This window comes from Ascaphus truei, chromosome 3, assembly GCF_040206685.1.
Source record: "Ascaphus truei isolate aAscTru1 chromosome 3, aAscTru1.hap1, whole genome shotgun sequence".
In the NCBI taxonomy this organism is placed as follows: domain Eukaryota; kingdom Metazoa; phylum Chordata; class Amphibia; order Anura; family Ascaphidae; genus Ascaphus; species Ascaphus truei.
This window is the reverse complement of record NC_134485.1, coordinates 247,153,706-247,177,846: the sequence shown is the minus strand read 5'-3', so window position 1 is coordinate 247,177,846 and position 24,141 is coordinate 247,153,706. Positions and strand designations below refer to the sequence as shown.

Genomic DNA, 24,141 nt, shown 5'->3' with positions numbered 1-24,141 from the left:
GTTCCCCGTGGCGGAAGCTCAGCCCTCCTGCGAGCCAACAGGTAATGCACCACACCTGAGTAACAATATATGTTTCCTGCACTCACACAGTAGAATCTGCGATTGGGTGGGGGAATACCCGTTACATTTGGAGGCGCTGCTGAGATAGACCTGGGGTGCCCTATTTTCATTTTTTTCAAATTGTCCATTCATATTTTTCATCATGGCGGTGCCGTCACCGCAAGACGTCGATGACTGGGCCTTAGCGCGGCAATTATCCCCAAGGCGCGTGTTTGTAGTGGCCGGAGTATCCCATGATACGCAATTGTCCACTATGCGCGCCCAAGTAAGAACTTGCCCGGAATTGGCCACTGCCCGGGTGAAAGACTTAAGGCTGGATGCTGACGGCCGGGGGATTACCTATCTCCTGTGCACCACGCATGACATATGCCTAGAGACTGTTCCCCATGTATTAACACTCCCCGAGTCTTCCGCAGGGGACTGTCTCATGATCTATGCAAAAAGCTGCAGTGTAGTTGACAGGACTGTAGTTAAAATGGAGGCTCCTGCAGCAGGGGAGGCTAACAGTGAGTCCCACCTAAAATGGCGGCTCCCGCCAACTCAAGATGACACACGTGCTTCTGACTGCCAGGCTGCTCAGAAAAAGGTTACAGAAAACCATCCGGGACTGGCGGGAAAACCAGAGCCCCGCCCCCGTAATGTGAGTGACTCAGTGCCGAGCCAGAGCCATCCAGTGATAGAGCACACCCCTCCTTTAAATTCCACCAGGGGGAGTGAGCACAGTGAACAGCCATTAGACCCTTCTATTCACCAGGAGGAAGAGGAGGAGGAAGGCATTGTCGTGGACATGGAATATTTTCTTTCTGAGCAGGAAACCGAGATAGACTGTCAGGACATACACCCCAATATGTATGTGTCCTGGCGTGCGCCCGGAGTAGATTCTCTTCTCTTCATATGCTCCTGCCTGCAAGAAGCCCACGCTCAGGGAGCCAAAGTGTCTCGGTTATCCCTCGACTACAGGACCATCGAGGTGGAAGGAGAAATGGGCATACAGTGTTTTAGCCCCACTTGTAACTGTTCTAGAGAGACATTGACATGGTGGTCCTACTGTGAGTGTTGCGGTGTGCGGTTATTGAAGTCTATTGTTCCCCAGCATGCCGAACCAACAGAGGAATCACAGCATACAGAGCCTGCTGTGGGCCCGTGTGTCCTACCACGGCCAGTCCGGCCTACAGAGGTACCATCGGTCCCAGGCTTGGGATCAGTACCTGTTGACGACGACCAGGGTGAGTTGACTGCCCCAGGGGTGTTGGGTGTGAGCCTCCAGGTGACCGCGGAGCACGATAGCTTCTTAAGTCTGGACACCTGGGCGAATGGCTCCACTCGACATCGCGTCCTGGCGGAGGTGTCCCCCCTAGAAGATAGCTGTCCTGCAGTGCGAGTGGACCAGTACCCACTGCCTATCGTTCCAGAAGAAGAGAAACCCATCGCAAGCCAGCAGAGTGGTAAGGAACCCCCTTGCTCCCCACAGGCTCCGATGGAGGTGGCCGTGCAACAGGCCAGAGTTACGGTTCCTGATCTGAGTGAGAGCCCGTGCGCTCCAACCCAAATGGTCCCAGGACTGGGATCCAACGCTCCCGAGTTTAAGGACAGCAAGTGGACTGCCCCAGAAGTACAGGAGGCAGGTCCCGAGACAGCCGAGGTGGGAACTGACAGCGTCCCCGAGGACCTGTTGGCCACCGAGAATCACCGCAGGGGTAAGGTGTCTACTCTTTACCCCCTGCCAGGTGAAGCAGAGACTTTGAGTAAAGAGACAGTGTCCAGTTCTCGCTTCTCAGTGGAAGCTGAGCACGTATGTAGGGACAAGGACTATGTGGCAAAGGAGCTGGTAGAAGTTGCCTCCTTTGCGCCCAAGAAGAAGCGGCCCATTCGTCACGTAGTGGACCGAGGGAAAGGTCCTGGCCGCCTGGCCTGCTGCTTCCAGGCCATGGATGATCAAGTAAAGGTTGGTGTGAAGGACACTGCGCTATTCCTTCCACCAGGGGGAGGAAGTAGCACTGAAGCAGTGACTGTTACGCCAGAGTGTGCTTTCCGAGAGATTCACCCCGGGGAGGCTCACGGACGCAAAAGTGAGGTACCCCCATCTGATCAGTTAGGGGCACCCCACAAATGGTCTCAGCAAGCAGCTGATACTCAGCTGGCCTCGGGTAATAGTGGGTGTGATATGCCATGTAATTTTGCATTGTGTGAAAATGTGCCATGTTTTGAGGATGTTGCAGTCGATCTGTTAAGTGTACGGGGTATGCCATGCCATTTTTCAGTGTGTAAAATTGTACCATGTTATGTCGTTCCCCAAGCGAGGGCGTTGGGTTTTTCACCAGGGGGAGAGTGTAGCCAGGTCATCTTTTTCCCCCTGCGACCCCCCCGGGCGCCTCCGTGGTCACGGACGCTGTCGGGTACTGCCAGCGGCAAGCGACAGACCCGACGGCCATTCAGGAGGGTGGGGGCCGAGGAGGGAGCTCGCCGGAGTGCAGGAGATCTCCGGCGGCTCTTGCACAGGGCGCCGCCATGTTGCGCCGGTTCGCGCATGCGCAGAGAGTCCCCGGCGGCCCGAGATAGTCGCGCATGCGCAGAAGATCGCGCGAGTGTAGGAGCCAGCCAGGAGAGTAGCGCGAGAGGTAGGGAGAGATTGCGGCGGCCATTAGGGGTTAGTGTAAGCACAGGGAAGGCGCGCACGCGGCCCCAATGTTACAGTAAGGGCCTTGGGACTACAATTCCCAGGAGGCATAGGGAGACAGGCACCAGGTGCCTCATAGGAGCCAATAGGGCTGCAGGACTGCCAGGAGAGCAAGTGGATACATTTGGCGGGCTTGCAGCTACGTTGTCAGTGAGAGGAAGGAGCAGTCAAGGGAAGGAGGTAGGGTACAGGAGCGAGGGACTCCCTGTACTAGGCCAGCACCCCCTTGGCCCAAGATGGCCCTGAGTCCCCCAGTAGTGTGAGTGTTGCCAGGGATAGCCCTCAGGATAGGGAACCTGTCACTTACTTTAGTTGGCACTGGGGAACAGAAGGGAAGATAGGGACAGCTGGGGGGTTTCATAGCGGTAACCAATCCGGGGAGCCATAGCCCAGGGTCCTGTTGTGAATTAGTGGCACGAGACAGCTGGGGGGTTCATAGCGGTAACCAGTCCGGGGAGCCATAGCCCAGGGTCCGTGTTGCGAGTGGCGAGGCCACTGGGGGGGTTTCATAGCGGTAACCAATCCGGGGAGCCATAGCCCAGGGCGGCGTTGCGCGTAGTACGAGGCAACTGGGGGGGGTTCATAGCGGTAACCAGTCCGGGGATCCATGGCCCAGGGCCCGTATTATGAGTAGGGTGGGTACAAGACCTACCTATATAGGATAGGCAACCCCGAAGGCCCTAGGAGAGTGACCCTTAAGCCACTTAAGGATGCTGTGCTATAGGGACGGCCTGTAGTGCAGGGTGTGTCACGTTGCTGTATCGTTAGTGAGGGACTCAGCGGATGCTGCGGTTCCAGTGAAGGAGTTCGGACCCACGTTAGGGTCACAGAGAATATCGCCAGGATAGGATCAGACGGATTCATCACGCGTCTGACCCTTTGTGAAGCGTTGCTGATCCGAGCACTGGAGTGCTCGGCAGGTATCTACAGTTCTAAGTGCACCACCGGGCCCTTAGCTTAATAGTGACTGCGCAGTCACCCATTGATTCTCTGCAGGAGTGCGGGACATTGGGTGGGGTTCTTTGGACACTGGGTGGGATCACCTAGTGTTGGGGGAATCATCCTGCGAGACGTCACGGTTAGTGTCTCCTCCTGAGAGGGACACAGGTTATGTTATGAATGTGATGTGTCGTATTACATGTTAGTAAAGTCCTTAGTTATTATACCCCATTGTGTATGTGATCATTGTGTTTGTCCTGCGAGGATTCACTTCCCCCTCTGGTGGGAGCCATCGCAGGTGGAGGCGCTGCACCTATTGAGTAAGTGGTTACCCCTAGTATAATTGCCCCAGGTTCCCCGTGGCGGAAGCTCAGCCCTCCTGCGAGCCAACAGGTAATGCACCACACCTGAGTAACAATATATGTTTCCTGCACTCACACAGTAGAATCTGCGATTGGGTGGGGGAATACCCGTTACATATATATATATATATATATATATATATATATATATATATATATACACACTAGTCCATATATTAAGACTTTAGGTTATATGATGGTTTATCAAAATGCCATGCATTAATTGAATGATATGTAAAGGGATCATCAGAGTCTAATTATGACTGATTGACCGGGGTATATAACGAATCGGTCACACACTGTAGCATCATGGCTTCCTGACGAAGCAATTCTATTGTGAAACGCGTAGAAGATCCGTGACCCTTATGGAGCTGAGTGGCAGCCATAGGACGCCGAGGAACTGCCAGACCAATCAGCAGTAAGCTGTGAATGCGGAAGTGAAAAGAACACACAAGCGAAGGATCCCAGTCGACGCGAGGTCTAGGCTGCTGCAAACACTTCATTACTTGCCGCCGATGCAATTTTATATGTAAGTACAGAGTGCTGTACTATTTTTATATGTCAAATACATCGTTTTTACACACATTTTTTTTGTGTATGCTGATTCAATACGAGGGAGACTTCACACCAAAAGAGAGGGTTCCGGTTCTGGTTCCATTCACGGCAGATGTTCCCACCACACAAACAAGAGATCAACTACCACAAGTGTCCTTGAGAGAAGGGGATTCCTCCACAAAGATACCTTTACAGGTTCATATTCACTCTAGGCCATGTGAGCAGTGGCTTTGATCACTTGTTGAACAATCATTTCTATTAAGATGTTTTGCCAGTACGATATTGCACTATATGCACAATTTATCTTTTACATGATACTGCTCTCCCCATATTCTACAAGCAACTCACTTTAAGGATCGAAGGAAGATCTTAATTGGTCGAGCAGCATCATTTACATTTTTTATCACAATTTTCACTTTATTGACATTGTATATTGTTTTCATTGTATATTCACTTATTCACTTGATATCTACCTAAATAGTACAAGAGAGCGCCTCAGATTTCCTTTTTACATCCTGCAGTGTATTGTTTATAAACGGTTTGTTGGGTTCTTTGTGCCACATCTAGCTATTGTTAAACTACTGGGATAATCTGTGTGAACCGTTCGATATACTGTACTACTGTCCCGGCAAGCTCTATTCTAAAGCTTGCCAGGTGCATAGCGGGCTAGCCGCGGGTCTGTTCTCCATTTAAAAACGGAGTTTCCCGCGCGGCGGCCGCTTAAATAGATAAGCGCTAATGGCGCTTACTATTGAAAGCGCCTGAGGCGCGGGAAAACTGGACGGTTTTCGGCCGAAGACAGCCACGTGCCGCCCGTGCTATTTTTAAACTGCGAGGGCAGCCGCATTAGATTCAGCCCATCCGCTACTGTATATTGGATAACATTTTCCCCTTGTACAGACTGTTTTTCCCACTCATCTCTAACAATGGCTAATATTCCCCTTGTGTCTCCCATAGAGCAGTTCAAAATGGGACAATCTGTGGAGGACTGTGGGACTTTACAGATGGCAAATAGCAATTATGGTAGCAGAGAGTCCCAGTTCTTCCTATCTCAACTTATAGTACCACCTTAGACAACATTCTTTTCAGAGTCCTATTAAATCTCTCTACCAATCCATCTGTTTGAGGGTGGTACACAGATGTTCTTATGGTTATTAATTTAAAAAAGGACATACTGTACTGTAACTCTTTCATGAGTTAGGAACCAAAAGGCATACACTGGTCAAGCAAAATTTCTGTAGGAGTCTGCCAGCAGAAATGAACCTCATCATGCTAGGAACAGAGCACGTTCTAACCTTCTGTGGACATAGAAAGAATCTCTGATTCTGTCAAACTGTATCAAAGATTACAGTTACTTTTTGCATGGACTTGTGTCATATATTTGTTCCTTAGTAGAAACTCTAAAGAGTGTCTTTGTGATAAAGGAAAAATAATGGTATTTCTCAATGTAAGAAAATTATTTGTGACTAAAGTATAGTATTGATTTGAAACCAATAAACAGTTATATTTCCATAAGGTGGCTTTGGTTATTTTAAGATGGGAAAAATATGTTTTAGTTAACAATCAACATCAAAGTGTCACATTTAAAGTGTCTGTAGAATTAATTTTTGAGTTCTCTTTATGTTTTTTTTCTATATCTTTAATCATGGATGTATTCTGAATATCTGGACTAACATTCTGATTCATGTCTTCAAACAGGTATGTTTCTGTGAGCTGAATTCCTATCAATTGTAACAGAACTTAAAATCTAATGAACCATTTGGTATGTTTCTGTGAGTTGATTAGACAAACCCCTCCCTTAATTGTTAGTCTAATGCAATCAGAGTATTTACTGTAAGACAGTCTATCTTGGCTAGAGCATATGGCTGCTTGTAACATCAAAGTGTCACATTTAAAGTGTCTATAGAGTTAATTTTGGAGTTGAAATTGGAGGTGAAGATTAGAGGAAGATCTGGACTCTGCACAACAACAACTTTGCAACTGTGAGAACTTGACTTTCTAAATGCTGTGATTATTTGTACTCTTCCTATCCTCCAATAACTGGGAAGTCTCTCCTCCTGCATCTCACTATGCCTTCACTATTGCTTTTTCTGTTTACGGTTTCCTAACTCCTTTGTGAACATCTCTGTTCTCTCCAACTTCCCCGCTTCCCACTGCACCATTATTTATACACCTCTCTAACAACAACTTCTTTACCCCTCAATAAAAACACCCACACAAGTACTCTATTCACACCCTCTATCTACTCCTTCTTGCTGCTGGGGATCTCCCCTAAAATTGAACCCAGACATACACACCTGATCTCACCCACGCCTCCCTGCCATCTCTTCCCGTATAAATGGTGTTAACTTCCTGATTTAATACTGACTAACCTTAAAGCTCACCCCACAAATCAAGCATCCCAATAGCCTGCACTCATGGCTATTGTCCCACAGTCACTCCTACCATCCACTGTGGCCAAGATCTGCCATCTACAGCACTTATTGCCTCACCTGCTGTCTATGTAAGTCTCCCAATCATACCACTTAGATTGTAAGCTCTTCGGGGCATGGATTTCCTTTCCTATTGTCCTGGCTATACTTATTGTATTATTATAATTCCCCAGACTGTATTCTTTGTGAAGCGCTGAGTACACTTTTGCCGCTATATAAAGACATACAATACCATCATTAAAATTGGATATACACTGTTAAATATATATACACTATAGGGGCATATTTATTAAATTGTGTTAATTCCTGCTTACCTTCCATCCTATTTAGGTGATTGACCATTAATATATTCAAAAGCTCAGTAAGTGGTGTGTTTTTTATATTACTAAATAAATGCATTCATTTATTAGTAGATCTGTTATATCCTTAGTAAAATTAGTAAACATTTTGGAAGGGCATGTTCCAAAGTTTAAATTTTAAAATCTGGGACAACACTAGCCAAAACCCAAAAAAGGCTTATCCACAGATAATTTCATGGACAGAAATTGGCAAACATGCAGAAATGTTTGAATTTTCAAAAAAAATGCTACCTACAGGGCTTACTGTATTTCACGTCTTTCCATAATTTTTTTACAAATTCAAAAGCAAAGCTAAAGCATTTGGGCAAAAGCAATACCAAAACATGACATTGTGTTAGAGACAAAAGGATAACCAGAGAAAGTGTCCACCCTTAATAATCATAATACGCAATTAAAAATAATCATGTTATTGTTGTTTACCCACAGTTGCACATAAAAATGTAACTAGTCTATTTATGCTTGGAAAATCTCAGCAATAAATCTTTACAAATGCAGAATTGGCACAAAGCGAGTGTATGTTCTTGTTGATTTTCATTTTTCTTTATTATACTCTATATTTTTTTGCATACAGATGCAGCGGCCATAATTTTATGAAATTACACGGTTTATACCTCGGAATACCCATGTGATGGCGCGGGATTACTTCCAACTTCTCACATCCACCACCAGTTTAAGTTCTTTCAAAACTAAGGCTATCTCACATTTTTATCTGGTTTGTAACTGTTACACAAGCCTATAATATATATTATCTCTAACTGTGTATGCAATGTCTTGTATATAATGTATACCCTGCTCATTTATGTAACTGTATTTGTAACCATGTATTATTTGTCTTAACTCTGTGCCCAGGACATATTTGAAAACGAGAGGTAACTCTCAATGTATTACTTCCTGGTAAAACAATTTATAAATAAATAAATAAAAACCGTACCGCCTTAACACACGAGTGCAGAAAATGGCATTTTAGTGTTCTGGCTTTTAAACACCTGAAATTGACACAGTAGCACAGTAGCACAGTACTGTACACATTACAATTCATTCATTTCATTGCATATAATTGCACACAATCAATAAAATTCAAACAAAGCAACCGCGATAAACACGTGTGCCTGGAGCGATTGGTGGCATTAATGCCGCATGGAGTATGGCAGCGCACACGAAAACGGCGCCGCAATGCCTTAAAATAACGGCCGCTGCATCTGTAGCTTGTTTGAGTAAATCACTTAATCTTCAAGAGTTTTTAAAAACTTTACCATAATTATATATTATTTCATTATAAAATGTTTTACCTGGAAGTATTGAGAGTTACTGCTCGTTTTTAAGTATATCCTTGGCACAGAGTTATGGTGACAATACGTGGTTACATTAAATGAACAGGGTTATAACATTGCAAGAACAGTAGAGATAATATATGTTATAGAAGTATGTAACAGTTACAGACAAGAATAAAATGTGAGACATGTTTAGTTTTGAAAGAATAATTAAGAAATCAGATACCAACTTTAACAGATACCAATGTTCATGCATGTATAGTGATAAATCCTACTATTGAGGAGAATTTGAGCTATATGCCTTAACTTCACATATAGGAGTGTGTGGCCAATGTATGCTGGTTGTTTCACCATTACAGACCTACAGGCTAGTAATCTATGTACCTGTCGGTCTGGTGATATAGGGTATATGTGTATACAAGGGTGTGGACTCTATATATCTATAGTCTAAGTGTACATGGATTTATCTAGCTAATATTTGTCCACCCAATTACCCTACATACAATCATTTATATAAACATACTGAGCTCACACTCATAATGAAATAATAGCACTTCCATCCATGTGGGATCAGATGACTGACGACTAAACAATAGTTATCAAGTGGCTATTTCCACAGTTAATTCAATAGCATAACTGTGGTAACAAAATAGTGCATAATAGCCACCAATACTTCTGAATTAGCGTCTAGATCTAGCACACCGATACCTCCGTTTATTCATTTTTAATTTGTTTTAAACATTCGGTACTTTGTTCACTCCACTATAACCATATTTTAATTAGTTTAAATAAAAATTATTTTTAATTCAGCAGGGGTGTTTCTCTAGTGTGACATATTAGGGAGCTTTCCTTCTTTCTCTTTGTTCACAATATCCATTATCCCTAGTCAGCACCACCCCTACACCAGTTTGTGGAGTGTAACTTTTTGTTATAATAGTTGATTAATATACCCTTTTCTGGTGTTGTGCGGGGTATACACTGACCCCTTTGGGGGGTATCTCGTTCTGTGTACAATCAATTATACAATGAAATATAAAATACCTAATTGGTGCTATGGCTGTGATGTATATATAAATGCTGAAATTGTTTAAACTGGTGAATATAACTGGGTACATAGGAGGCTAAATACCATATTAGAAGATCACAAATTATATATATATATATATATATATATATATATATATATATATATATATATGTCTAAAAGCTGTGTTTAAAACAGCATGCATTGGCTTGAGGATTTGCTTGTGTAATACGAGCTTGAGACAAAAGGTGGCGCTGAGTGCTCATTTGCATGTCATTTCCCAGAATCCCTTGCTGCAGTAGAAGCGCTGTATGCTGGGCGATAATGGGGAAAGACAGGGTTGCAGACCTGTCTAAGACATGCAAATGAGCATACAGTAATATTTACAGTTGCTTTATGCTTTACTGTGGAGGGATTTTGTCATTTTTTTTACCCACCATAACCTTAATAATTGTGGTGATTACCTAGTCTATAGTCTCAAAACCAGCTTAGCCATTACAACCAACCTCAGACTGATGATACCCATCAAGGTTGAAACATGTCTGTGAGTGGGTTTAATTGCTTTGCATCTCATCCCAGCCTCTGTCTAAAAGCTGTGTTTAAAACAGCATGCATTGGCTTGAGGATTTGCTTGTGTAATACGAGCTTGAGACAAAAGGTGGCACTGAGTGCTCATTTGCATGTCATTTCCCAGAATCCCTTGCTGCAGTGGAAGCGTTGTATGCTGGGCGATAATGGGGAAAGACAGAGTTGCAGACCTGTCTAAGACATGCAAATGAACACATAGTAATATTTACAGTTGCTTTATGCTTTACTGTGGAGGGTTTTTGTCACTTTTTTTACCCACCATAACCTTAATAATTGTGGTGATTATATATATATAAATGTATTAATTATGTTTATTTGCTGAAATGTCACATCACAGCCATAGCACCGATTAGGTATGTTATATTTCATTGTATAATTGATTGTAATTAGATCAGTATCAAATAAACATTGAATGGGGAAGGGGGAGGTACACTCCTGAGGAAGCCGAATCGTCGATTGGCGAAACTCGTAGAGTGGTACCACCCAGATTGTGATGCGACTGTGGAGGAAGGTGCCCCTGTATGCACCGCGGCAGCCTAGCCGGAAGTGACGTCAACATCCGGGGACCAGTGACGCAGTGACGGAGCGTGTTCTGCAACGTACCCGTGTGGGGTCCAGCCGGAGCTTCCGACGGAGGTGGTGCGGTGAGAGGTGGCGTATAGCTTATCTCCCAGTGGTCACACTCAAGCTATTCATAGCTTACATGCTGTTTTTATTTGGCAACACTGTAAGTGTACAATTTTAAGGAGTTTTATAAAATGTTTTGTATCATCTGATCTGTGCTATGTGCGTACTCTTTTTTCTTGCTGAGGTCGCATTCTTCAAGTGAAGGAGCCATTCTGCAATACTGTTGTCCACAATCCATCCACTGCCATTTCTGCTTGAAAACCTATATTTTTCTGTGAGTAGGCTGCACATAGGAGCCAAGATTCACTAGGGATTATTCCGATTATTTTTGTACATCTGCACTTAGAATGTCTTTTTGTGTGTTTTTATCCCCCATGCTCCCCATGGATCATGAGAAAACTATTCTACGTTTTGGGGAAGAGTGAAGACAACCCCACCGGAGGGTAGAAGCAGGGGGGTGACACTTTAATATTGTTCTTTGCACTTACTTAATATTTTTGCACAATTATCACTTGAAGTCACAATTTAATTGTTTGATTAGTAAGCACTGTTTAGGGTGTTAGCGCCTCCTATATTCACCTATTTTGGCACATTATTACTAATAACTTTACATTATACCATAACTTTACAATATTTTATCTAGCGGCTCCTCTTTCAGAGGTACGATAATACAGTATGTGAATAGACAATACAGTAGCATTTTATTATAGTATAACTTTATCCGGTGATTCCCTCGGCAGCATCGGGTCCAGGTCTTCACCTGTGGCACCCCCCACACATCAGGACATCTGTGAGTGTGTTAACGGCATCGTGGATCTCTAGAGGCTGCGTAATACCAACTACCTACCAGGCTCCGGTTCCAGTCCAGGACATTGTGCTACGGGCTTATACCTAGCAGCTTTGCTGTAAGTAGGGTTTCAATTTTATCCCTACCGGATGTCAACGCTTTATTAGTGTCTCTAGCCCAACAATCAAGTGTTTGTTGTTTTTTATATTCATTTTAATTCATTTGCATTAAATTTGTAATTATTCTCATGTTAATCTTATCAGTGATTATTTGTTTTAGTTGTTTTTAGTTGCACTATGATCTTTTTCTTTTTTCTTTATTTGTGTGTTTGTCCTATTTGTTTGTTTGTCTTTCCATGAGACTTCATCGAAGATTCTACTCTGGATTTCCACTCAGCCATATTGGACTTTATATTTGGTCAGGCACTATTTGTAATTCTTTTTGGAGGCGCCAGTTTTTTTTGTTTTTATTGTCTATATTGGTTTGTGTGAACCTTTGTTCTTGGCAGCCCCCACTTTAACATTTAAAGTGTGTTTTATTTTATGTTAGTCACCCATGTGTTACTATTTTTATTTGTAGCATTAGCGCTGTTCCCACTGCCCTTCCCCTTTATCTTTATTTATTTATTTATTTATTTATTTATATAGTGCCATTCAGGTATATAGCGCTTCACAGCAGTAATACACGTGACATAATAATATAACAGTGGGAATAAGCGCTTCATAGATGAAAGTAACAATAGTAAAGGGATTCCTGCCCTGAAGAACTTACAATCTAAGTGGTAAGTGGCAGAACTTACAGACACAGTAAGAGGGAGTTATGGTCAGTGCGTCTGGAAGGGGCAAGGTCAGTGCATATGAGATATAGTAAGTATAGATGTAAAGTAAGTCTGTATCCCATCAATTTGAATCTCAAGTTAAGTAAGGATGGCTGACTGGCCAGATGTCTGTTACTCTGTCTGTTTATTTTAGTTTGTCGAGGGGTTTGACAAAATCATTAACCAGCCCATACTCCTGTCTGAGCCTCCTGTACACCGTTCTTTTAATATATAAAAGTAGAACTATAACTAGGATTAGGAGTATAATTAGTATATGCTCTTAAACAAAATTAACTTTGATGCACAACATTCAAAATGTAGCATTTATTTACAATATAGACTATTAAACGTATCAGTAAAACACAATTGATAATTAAAAGGTTTGGGTAGTGGGAGTATTTGCTGTAGGGATAGCCATATGACTCATATGTCAGAAACAATTCAATGCTCAGTGACAAAACGAAAAATATGACAGTATGTAGCACTCTAATATTAGAAGGCAGTGACCTCAAATCATTAATGGAGTGCTATATAAATGTATAGTCACTCTCCTATATTGTTTGTGATGAAGTGGCTAGGGGGCTAGGATACAATGATGTGCCCTAACTGTGTGTAGACTTGCAAAAAACAGAAATCAATAATGCTTCTCAATATTAATCCATTTTGAAAAGATGGACTGATGTTGCAATGTTGTCAACCTCAGTGAAAATGCAGTCACAAGTTAGAGTCTCAGCTATAGCTTTAAATGTGCTGTGCACAGATCTGTAACAAAGCTGCCTTTAATCCTAAATGGCAACAAAGCTGCTTTATAGTAGTAGCAGATACAGTATGTGGCAGATAGGGTATGCTCATATCAGCTGTCATGTCTTCCCTCTTAGAGGATCACGTGTGCTTTAGCAGATACGGGCTCACAATGATTATTAATACTCATAAATTAATCATTTATAAAGGCCCCAACATCAAATCTGCTCTGGCACTCCACTATCTCTGAAATCCCAACTTGAAAAGCCCTAGTGCTCAAAATTTCCAACTGCTAACACCCTAACGGCAGACCCATCATGACGTCCGCCTACGTCACTCTAACATGCTCAATGCATGTTTCACTCCAGCTACGGAGCTTCATCAGGAGTAAATGGTGTGCTGTCAGTATGGGATATATGTAGTGGTGCGTTGTCATGGTTACCACATTGTATTGGTTATTTAGTAGTCAGCATACACACTGCCAAGCCAGCATATAATGCAGGTTAATTAGTGCATAGTAATTATGTAGATGAAATCAAATATAGCAAATAAATTAGATAGGTAATGAAGGAAATTATATGTCAAAATATACTGGAAATGGTAATAAAACAAGAAAAGAAACACCCTATTAATAATGCTTGTTTCATCAATGCTATTTAATCAACAAAGGGTAAAACATTCATTGAGGCCATTCGGGCTACGGGTCCACAATTTGTATTTCCATTCGGCCTCAATGCAGCGTAATTTTTAATCAGTGTCTCCTCCCTATGTTGGGCACCTGAGATAATAAATGCCCAAAAAAGTTAAGCAGTCGATATTGCCATTATGAATAGGGTTCACATGTCTAGCGACCAGTGTCAAGTTCATGTTGGATAGAATTCATATGCTCCAAAATCCTCCTGTCATCTTTCCAGCATATCTTTACCACAGCTACAGTGCATGTAATTAGATAGATGACATTAACCATCCTACAATTTATAAATGTATAAATAGTAAACTGTTTGGTATTATCGCAATTTGGAAAGGTTTTGACAAGCAGAGCAGATTGGAGACAGATATCGGCCCGGTCATAATCTGTTTTACTGGCCCTCCTCCCACGACATGGTATCATGATGTCACAGCATCATGCAATGTTACATTGTCATGAAAACGAGATTTTGCAGGAGGAGATGCCCCTTCCGTACTAATTTCTATTGTCAATTTGAGATTGAAATTATTTTTGTTACGTGTTAAACAAATTAACGAAAGTCTCTCTGGGTCATTCTATGAAATCAGAAAATTATCTATGTACCTTATCCATATATCAATATGGTCAGTATACATAGAGAGTTCTGAATTGAAGACATGAATGTCCTCCCAGCAGCCCAGGTATAGATTAGCAAATGTTGGTGCACAGGCTGTTCCATATCATGCAAACAAAAGACGGGGTGCTCAATGCTACATCCAATTGACAAAACATATAAAGTAGTAAGTATAAAGTTGAAATACTTCAATAATAATATTTAGTTGGTTATTTAGTTAAACCCTTTGGCCAAAGCATCATAAGCCTGCATACCACGTCAAGGTATAACCAAAACATTTAAACTTTATACTTATTATTTTATACTTATTACTTATTAGTAATAAGTAATTACTTATTAGTACTTATTACTTTATATATTTTGTCAATTGGATGCAGCATTGGGCACCCCTGTCTTTTGTTTGTATACATTGGCCACGCTCAGTAGCACTCTTTTTGACATATATATATATATATATATATATATATATATACAGTGTTCAACAAACCTATACATTTGCACGTCCCGGGCGAGTGGATTTAACATCGTGGCGAGCTCCTATTGGCCCAAGCAGCACACGTGTGGTACTAGGTGGCGAGTAGATTTTTTTGTTCGTCAAGTAGATTTTTTGGTGATTTGTCGACCACTGTATTTATATATATATATATATATATATATATATATATATATATATATATATACAGTGGTCGACAAATCACCAAAAAATCTACTCGCCGAACAAAAAAATCTACTCGCCACCTAGTACCACACGTGTGCTGCTTGGGCCAATATATATATATATATAGTGGTGTTCCGTAGCATGCCCTGCAACTAATGGTAGTAATATCCAAAGGTAAAGTAGTTGTGTGTACAGTAGCGACATCTTTTATTGCACTGAATGCCGCCGGCAAGCCGGGATCTACCCCAGCTGCCGCCAGTAATAAACGCGCGCCGCCGCGTTTCCCCCACGCACCCCCCCTCCTCTTCGCGCGCAATTTACCCCCCCTTCCGGACCCCGAACCCGGCTTCTGCTCTGCCCCTCTGCTTCCCCGCACCCCCGCTTACCTTAATTTGATCTCCAGGGGTGTCGGGGAAGCCTGCGGAAGCCGGGGAAGACGGGGAAGCCGGGCGCGCATGTTACTGTGACGTCACAGTGCGCCGCCACGCGCCGCGGCTCCCCGCTTCCCAGACGCATGCAGCCGGCGGCTTTTACTCGAATAAAAGCTGCCGCTGCTGTAAGTACAAACGGCAGTCAGTCCAGAGTGAATTTATTATGTGCCATAAATCTACAATTCCTTGTGAATAGAAAAAGAGCGCAAATCTTTAGTCCATTCTCATGTCTGATGCTTTAAAGACTCGATGTCTAGACTAGCTAAAAAGGTTTCTGATGTTACTGTGATAACATTTAGTTTAATAAGAGTATCTTAAGTATCTTGAATGTAAGATGGAAAGCTAGCAACAAAGCTGCGTACAACTTTGTCGACATAAATACTGTTGTATTTGGGTAGACTGTTTTTGCACAACACAATCGATCTTGATCCTGGTAGTAACCGCTATAGTTATTAAGGTGGAAAACCTCCCTCCCCTGCTACCCATGCAGGAGGCCTTACCACCCTCCCCAAGGCAACTACCCCCACCCTCGCTATGCATTGATTGGCACAGTGTTAAACCATAGCCATAATATGGCAAGATTTGCCACTATGACAAATGAGCACGCTAAAAAAAAGCCACTAAATAAAACACATTACATATTTTTTTTTTTAAAGTTAGAAATGCCAATAAACCACTGTATTACACAATGGTACACCATGCCCATATAAAATAGGCATTCTGTGTCACTATGACAGTCAGTGGGCAACCTAAAAAAAAAATCCAAAACAATTAACTAAAACCAAGAACCACAAATCCAAAACAATTAAATAAAAATAAGAACCAAAAGTATAATACAATACATAACAATTAACTAAAAACAACATTTACCTAAAAATGCATTGCTTGTCACTGTTTATCTATGCCAGGGGTGTGCAAACTTCTTGAGCTGCGTCTCCCTGCTCGGTAGCCGCAGCGTTCAAGCCCCCCCCCCGCCCCCTTTGCAAAAGCTAGGCGTCAAATGACGTCGCTGGTCATGGTATGTCACATGACCCCGCGGCGTCATTTGATCCCATGTTGCCATGGCAACACATCGCCGAAGACCGGTAGAGAACAGGTAAGTGAGTTACAGAGGCCTCACGCCTCCTCGGCATTTAATTTAAATGCTGAGGGGAATAGCACAGGGCCACTGTAACAGCTGCGCTCCCCTAGAAATTCCCCGAGTCTGCGCACCGCTGGTCTATGCCATTAAAGGGGCACAGATTAACAGTCTCCAAACCAATACAACAGACTCATTAGATACTAGCTGACTTGAAAACAGCCAAAAAAGGTATCTCCATTTGTTTGACTGGAGCCACAGTGAAATACATGATAAAACTTGTGCAGTTAAACATTATCATGCGATAACGGGCACAATAAATCAATATTTAGAATAGAGGAGAGAAGATATTACGGGCAACAAAAGGAAAGATTCAGATACTGTAAGGTTAGTAAAAATTAATAATTGACTTCATTTGGAGACTGTGACAGCAGATATAATACTGTTAAGTTATCAAAGGATATGCTTTAACAAGTTACATTGAAACACAGAATAATGATCAAGGACAGTTATAAAGAAACAACCAAGTGAACTTTTATTCTTTTGCTTTCATCCTATGATTTAAATGGCTATCTGTCTGTGGATGAAAAGTTTATTTCTGTTCTTATAACGACATGTCAAGTTGTTCATCTTCTCATTTGCAATGCACTTCGACAAAAAAAAAACTTACCTACAGTATTTACTACATAAGTAACAGTTCTCCTAGACTAAAGTGATTAACAATGCACATTCAGGATAATGGAACAAACTAATTTAATGATGACACATAAAATATAGTCATTGCTGTCAAACAAAATATTAAATTGCCGTACTTTGACTAAATTGTAATCATTAAAACATTTAAATCCATACAAAATGGACATTTCAGAGGGACAAGATGGTGCAGAGGGTGGGCATGTGTTTCAGAGGGATGGAAGGGGAGAAGGAAGGAGGATGTGATCTGTAGGAGGGGGAGTGGCAGGGAGGGCATGTGATCCAGTGGCGCGGAGGGAAGGCATTTGATCCATAGGAGCTGGAGGGTTGGAAGGCATGTGATGTGGAGGAGCAGGAGGTAGGGCATATGATTTGGAGGAGTGGGTGCTGCAAGGAGGCAGAGCATGTGATCTGGAGGAGTAGAAGTGGCAGAGAGGGCATGTAATCTGGAGGAGCTAGAAGGGTGTGGAAGAGAGGGCATGTGTTGCAGAGGGGCAGCTGGGGAGCAAAGGGAAGGACGTGTTGTAGAGGGCCAGGGGGTAGATGATCATCCAGAAAATCAGGGCTCAGGCATCGATTTGAAATGGAGATTGGTCCATCAGATTGGCCAATTGGTAATTTTTGTATTGTTTTAATTTCCAATTAGATATACAGTACACAATCTTAGCAAGCTCAAAAACGTAGTCCCACAGTATTATATATTCATATTTAATTGTGCCAACTGAAGTGCTACTGGGAAGTCATTACTTTTTCCTTGTTATCTAGGGGAGTTCGCGATAGGGGGAACAACAGGAGTGCTGAATGTGATCTGTATGGAAGTGGAGGATCCCTATTATCCAGATCTGGATACTAGTGCATTTGCCCATTAAACAATAAAACATAACAAAAACATTATCCGGCCAGCATATAGTAAATAAAAGTTGTACTTACCACTGCCAGGATGACGGTCACCCTCGTCCTCCTCGTCTTCAGTGGGCACCAACAGTAAAATAAAAACCTAACTACTGACCTGTATCCCCTTAATCACCTTAGCAGTTATTAACCAGTATTGTAATTAAGGGGTTAACCCCCACCCCTGCTACCCACCCGGGAGGCCTAAACACCATCCCGGGGCAACTACCCCCAATGCCCCGCCGCCTCTAGGCATTGTCACTGTGGTAGTCTGGTCGCTGGGATTCCGCACACACAGATGAAAAAAAAAAAAAAGGACCCACACCATGACTCCAGCGCGACCAACCATAAAAATCAGGGGGGGAAATCAAAAGGCCTCTAATTTACAATGCTATTTTTAAGCATTTGGTGATAAACAGGCAACAAAACGGATAAATGTGTCTTTTTTAAATTGATACACTTCTCACAGAGCCTCTTAAGTAGCTTTCACCACAGCGTGCATCTTCACCGCTAGCACATTGGTGTGTACAGTATGAAGCAAGTAACTAATTTACCAACTACTTATTGAGCATCTTTATCAGTATTCACCATAGTGTTCATTTCTGCTGTGTTCGACAGTGAGTACACTAGTTCCATGAGATAAAATGATAACTTATATGTTTTTTAACCTGAAATTATTCCAGCAAAGTAAGGTGATTAATATAATTTTCTGTCACTACAACTGACATATGCACTGTCCTGCTGAGTAATTAAGACCAGCAGCATAGACAGACTTGATCACTATGATGAACTTGTATTATTATATTTCATTATGTCACTGTATTATAATAGTACTTTAATGTATAATTTCATTTGTTGCAAAACATACACTATTTTATGATACACACTTATCCTGGAACTCTGATACAATAAAGCTTAAGTTGTACTTTCTACTAATCTATCTAAAGTCAAACATTTACTTATCATTGGTGTGCACCACATGTTGGATTTTCCCCTCCCTGTGTATCTATTCGGTACACTTCAATTGTTCCTAAGTATGTCTTGGGACCTCCATTACTATCTCTAATATTTAGGCTGAGCGAGGTTTCTCTATACCATTTCTGAACCTTCCGCTGTGCCTTAAGAGTACATTTTTCGTACCTGTCTATTCTGTACGTGCTCAGGTATAGATGTGAAATTGGACCCTAAATGCAAAGATAATTCTGAAGCTTCACACAATACAACACAAAAAAGTATGGCAAAATATATGTTGGGTATTACCCGAAGAGACAGGGAAAATATTTAATTGGTTCAAAAACAAACAAAAGTCTGTGACATCATCACCAGGTTGAAGAAATTGAAATGGCAGTGGGTCAGACATACTGTATCGCATGAACTGACCATAATCGGACAAAGATGTTACTCAACTGGATTCCAAAGAAATTTAAAAGACAAAAACGACAAACAAAAGTAAGATGGGGGACGAAATCAGAACATTTGTTGGAGCAATGTGGAGAAGAGGCATGCAACCACAGTAACTGGAAGATAATTAGGGAGGCCTTCATCCAGCAGGGGACCAACAAGGACAGAAGATAATGATATATACATATACATAGCAAAAGAAGAGTGTAGTCACAGGTGAGGATAGTCAGTTTTATTGGGTTCATTACATAAAACCAACTTTATTCCCCTTTGTCTAAACTCTTTCTTTGATGATAATTGGGGTTCTGCCACATGCTCCCCCTTTATTAGTGCATGTATCTTCAAATACTTTTTGACATATTGGAGTGCCTTCTATCTATCTAATTACTTTGACGCAAATAAGAAGGTAATCAACCAGTAGAACCAGTGCAATATACTGTAGGTGGTAGACTTGATGGAATTCTAAATAAACTATATTATTTCATTTTTGCCTAAAGCAGCAGTTTTCCCTCTTGTGAAGACATTTGGGTTGTAAGAAAGAATAGTTTTTCCTTGTGAGAACCAAAAGTGCTGTAAATTTTAGAATAGTTATGTTACTGTTCCTACAGTAAGTCCTCCTCATGCCAGAACATACTGTAAGAAAACTCATGATGCCCCTCTAAAAATGGATGAGAATGGATGTTGGAATGTATCCAAAGTGTCTCATCCTTCCTGAGTCACAATACAGCAAATCACCATATAGATTGTTGTTCAAGATGTTTCACATTTGTTATTGATTTTTTATATAGGCCTGCCAGAACAACACAGTAGCTGTGAATCCAATGCTGGCTTGTAGACTTATTTGGCACCTGAAGCACAGTGACATGTTCAAGGTTACATGGAGATTCTGCAGTAATGAACTCAAGCCAGATCTTCTGGTACTCATAGTCACAGGAGATCAATTAGTAGCTTGCAGGGGTTTTAATCATAAATCGTATCACCAATTTACTGTGTTGTCACTGTTATAAAGCAAAGGAAATCCTGAAGTACATTCAGATGTGGGCCTTAAAATACATATATTTTAGTTTAAGTTACATTGTCATCTCTGAGGATTTGGAGCATGGAAAAACATCTTAAATGTGCTTTGATATATTGCATATCACCATATTAAACATTTTATTTTGGATCTCTAAAGTAGAGTAGGAGAATTCTGATAAAAAATACAATTACATTAAAAGGTTAATGTAAATGTAAAAACAATTTAAAGTACAATTAAATTAAGATGTATACTGTGATTAAAGTATGATTGTACCATGAAAAGATGTATTCTATTTATTTACAAACCTTCACTTCTTTTAGTTTTATGAGAAGAATAAATACTAAATGTCAAGTATTTGTAAGAAGGCAACTATAGTAGTAACCTTTTTTGACACTAGGTCAAAATGGTTTGCTATTATTATTATTATTGTTGTCCTTTGAAATCATTAATATTTGTGAAACACACATACATTAATTAATAAACACACATACTTTAATAAACACACATTAATGCATAAACACACGTGGGTAGCTTCCATCTTATTTATGGAGCTGCTGACTATCCCACATGCAAGACATTATTACAAAACTTTTCATGAGTCTATTTAAAGTTTATCTAAAGCATGACATTATAGAACAGTGGAGATTGAGCACAACTGTTTTTCCTCCTGTATTTTTCTCTACTAGTTCTTAAAATTGATGAACACTGTTGAGCAGAGTAGAGTGTGTCTTTAAATTACTGAAAGGCAAGCGGAAAAAATATATAGTTTGCGAAAAAGGAAGTAGGCATGACAGAGCATCGAAACATATAATTTTACAGAGACAGAATTAAATATGAAATATTAACCTTGGTGCAGTAACAATACAAAGGTCATCATTATGAGAGGAGAACAGAAGAAGAAAAACATGGAGCACATAGGTTCTAAATCTGGAAACAAGTGATGGCTTTTACCCCACAAGAATGGCTATAGCACTGTTAATTAATCTCTAAAAGTTTCTAAAATGCAAACAGCTAATGAAATAGGTTATGTTCATAATAAGAGGGGATATATATATATATATATATATAATTCTTCTGTGGTAATCCAATAGTGGGTTAATAATATATAGTATAAAGCATATGGTTAGGAAGAGGATATAGTGTACCGTACCCTGGTATAGAAGGAATTATTCTGTGTTTTACCCTGGTATGTAGTTGAAAAAGCATAAATAGATATTTGAAAAAAGAAATGCTTTATTAATAATAAACAGTGCATTTACAATTTCATATACAATCCTACAAGAACATTATCTGAATGCTATTTAAACATCTTAATTCACCCTCAAATTCGTACAACCTATTGTTACTACCTCAAAGTCCTATATTCAGGATACTTATGATTTTTTTGAACGGTTACAGGAGGCACCAAGGATCAATAGGGTCATCATTATGGTGAGCATGGATGTCTCTAGTCTTAACATTGTGATCCCTTATAAGGCAAGTCTGGAGGTGATAAAAGTAGCTCTGGTAGGATCAAATTAGGATCCAGGGCAGGAAGGGAGCAGTATTCCTCAGGAACACCCAGAAAAAAAATACAAAAATAATCATGGTGCAGTATTATAAAAAATTTGGGGTCAAACTGTGAAACTTGGCTCTTGTAGATAACCTACTTACAAAATGTAAGATTCAAAATAGCAGGTTTGTTTTTAAAGATGGGTCTTTGGGCACCTCAGCTTAGGACCGCAGCATACAATAGCATACATCAGTAAGGGCTGGTGGCAGGCAGGATGATGTTTTCACATCGGCATCAGCTCCCAATCAGTCATATGCAATCATACAGAGATGAAGGGAAACAATAGTGTTTTACCAGATAACACCAGATTTTATCAGAGAAATGTGTAAGAAATGTACTCACAATATATTAAATGAGCACATTCACATAGGGGTTTCTTTAGGCAGTAGATTAACGGCTCGGCAGATGAAAAAAGTCCTCCACTCCACTCACTAACCCTCCACGAGGGTGCCCCCTCATCCGGTGTCGGATGGATGGCGTCTGTCGTCACTTCCTGGCCTGGAGTTGACGACTTCCGGTAGGAGCGGGTAGATCGAAGGGGGAGAGGATCACCGGACCGCAGCTATGCCTCCGTGGATGCAGCAGATAGTCAGACTACCAGACTGTGAATTCAGCTGGGCTCTGCTAGCTGGCTGGACTTGCTTGGCTCAACGTGTTTCACTGCATACTGAGGAAGCTGCGGTATGCAGTGAAACACGTTGAGCCAAGCAAGTCCAGCCAGCTAGCAGAGCCCAGCTGAATTCACAGTGATAACTGCTATTAAATGTTAACATACTTTTTAATCACATATTACTTGATAGAAGAGTTTAGACTGTTTTATTGTATAATATTTTATTTACATGTTGCACTTCTCTATGTGGCGTTTTATCAGTCATTGGAATAAACTCACTGGCTAATGAACGACTTAACAAGCTCCTTACATCTGACGCAACTGCAAGTACTGAAGAAACAAATATGAACTGCAACAAAATGCAATCTTTTACATAATGCATAGAGCTCAATCTATATGTATGACACATTCATATGGAGAAAACCAGCATCCCAGAAAAAAAAATGGTAAAAGAATTCAATTATTTACAATCCGGTAATCAGAAATGTTATCACGTTTCATTTAACATAAATAAAAAACAGTATTGATGCTCAGATCAGGAATTAGGATGCATTATTATTAGCAAAAGTCTTACCATATTTATTGAAGACACTGGCCCAATGCTGTTGACATAAATGTCCACATCAATAACTGTTGGTTTAACTGTGGAAAGAAGCAAATAGCAGAAATGAATTACATGTTTTCTATTATAAACTGAGTGAGAAACAATGGCATATTAATGTAATCTCGTGAGATGTTCATGACCATAAATTGTGAAGCAAAATATGAATTATGTTTTCCAATCAATGATAACAATATCTCATCTTGTGAATAGAATTGTATGTATGTAACCAGTGAGATAATGGGTCATCAATAATCATAAAAATGTAACTAGAAATTGTGAAATTAAAAGGTTGTCTGAAATTCAAACTGCATGGTAGTTTCTTTCAGATAGTAGCTTAATGCTAGATTATTTATTTTACAATTTACAGACTAAAAACATTTTTGTACTGTTTTTAAAGATTCAACTATAGTATGAACCAGTATTTAAGGGTTTAAATCTGTGAATCATCTCATTAAAGAAGCAATTCGATCCAGACTTTTTTTGTTCACATTTTTTATTTACTTAATTGAACCCGTTTTGGAGATATAGTTTTATTGTGCTGGTTTTGAAATGAAAGAACTATAAATATAATGCAGACTGCAAATATAACAAAAACTAGGTACCCCTCCTAGAAGATAGGAAGGGAAGACAGAACCAAAATAGCATGCACTCACAGATCTAGTATG

The 24,141-nt window shown here is 40.9% G+C and overlaps 1 protein-coding gene across 1 annotated transcript in view; it reads right to left on the bottom strand.

The window, feature by feature from the left end:
• GABRG3 (gamma-aminobutyric acid type A receptor subunit gamma3) overlaps nt 1–24,141 on the bottom strand; it is a 727,352-nt gene that overhangs the window by 641,287 nt on the left and 61,924 nt on the right. The window contains exon 3 of the mRNA XM_075590563.1: nt 23,447–23,514. Coding sequence (XP_075446678.1) covers nt 23,447–23,514 — 68 coding nt within the window. The remainder of the gene's footprint in view (nt 1–23,446; nt 23,515–24,141) is intronic.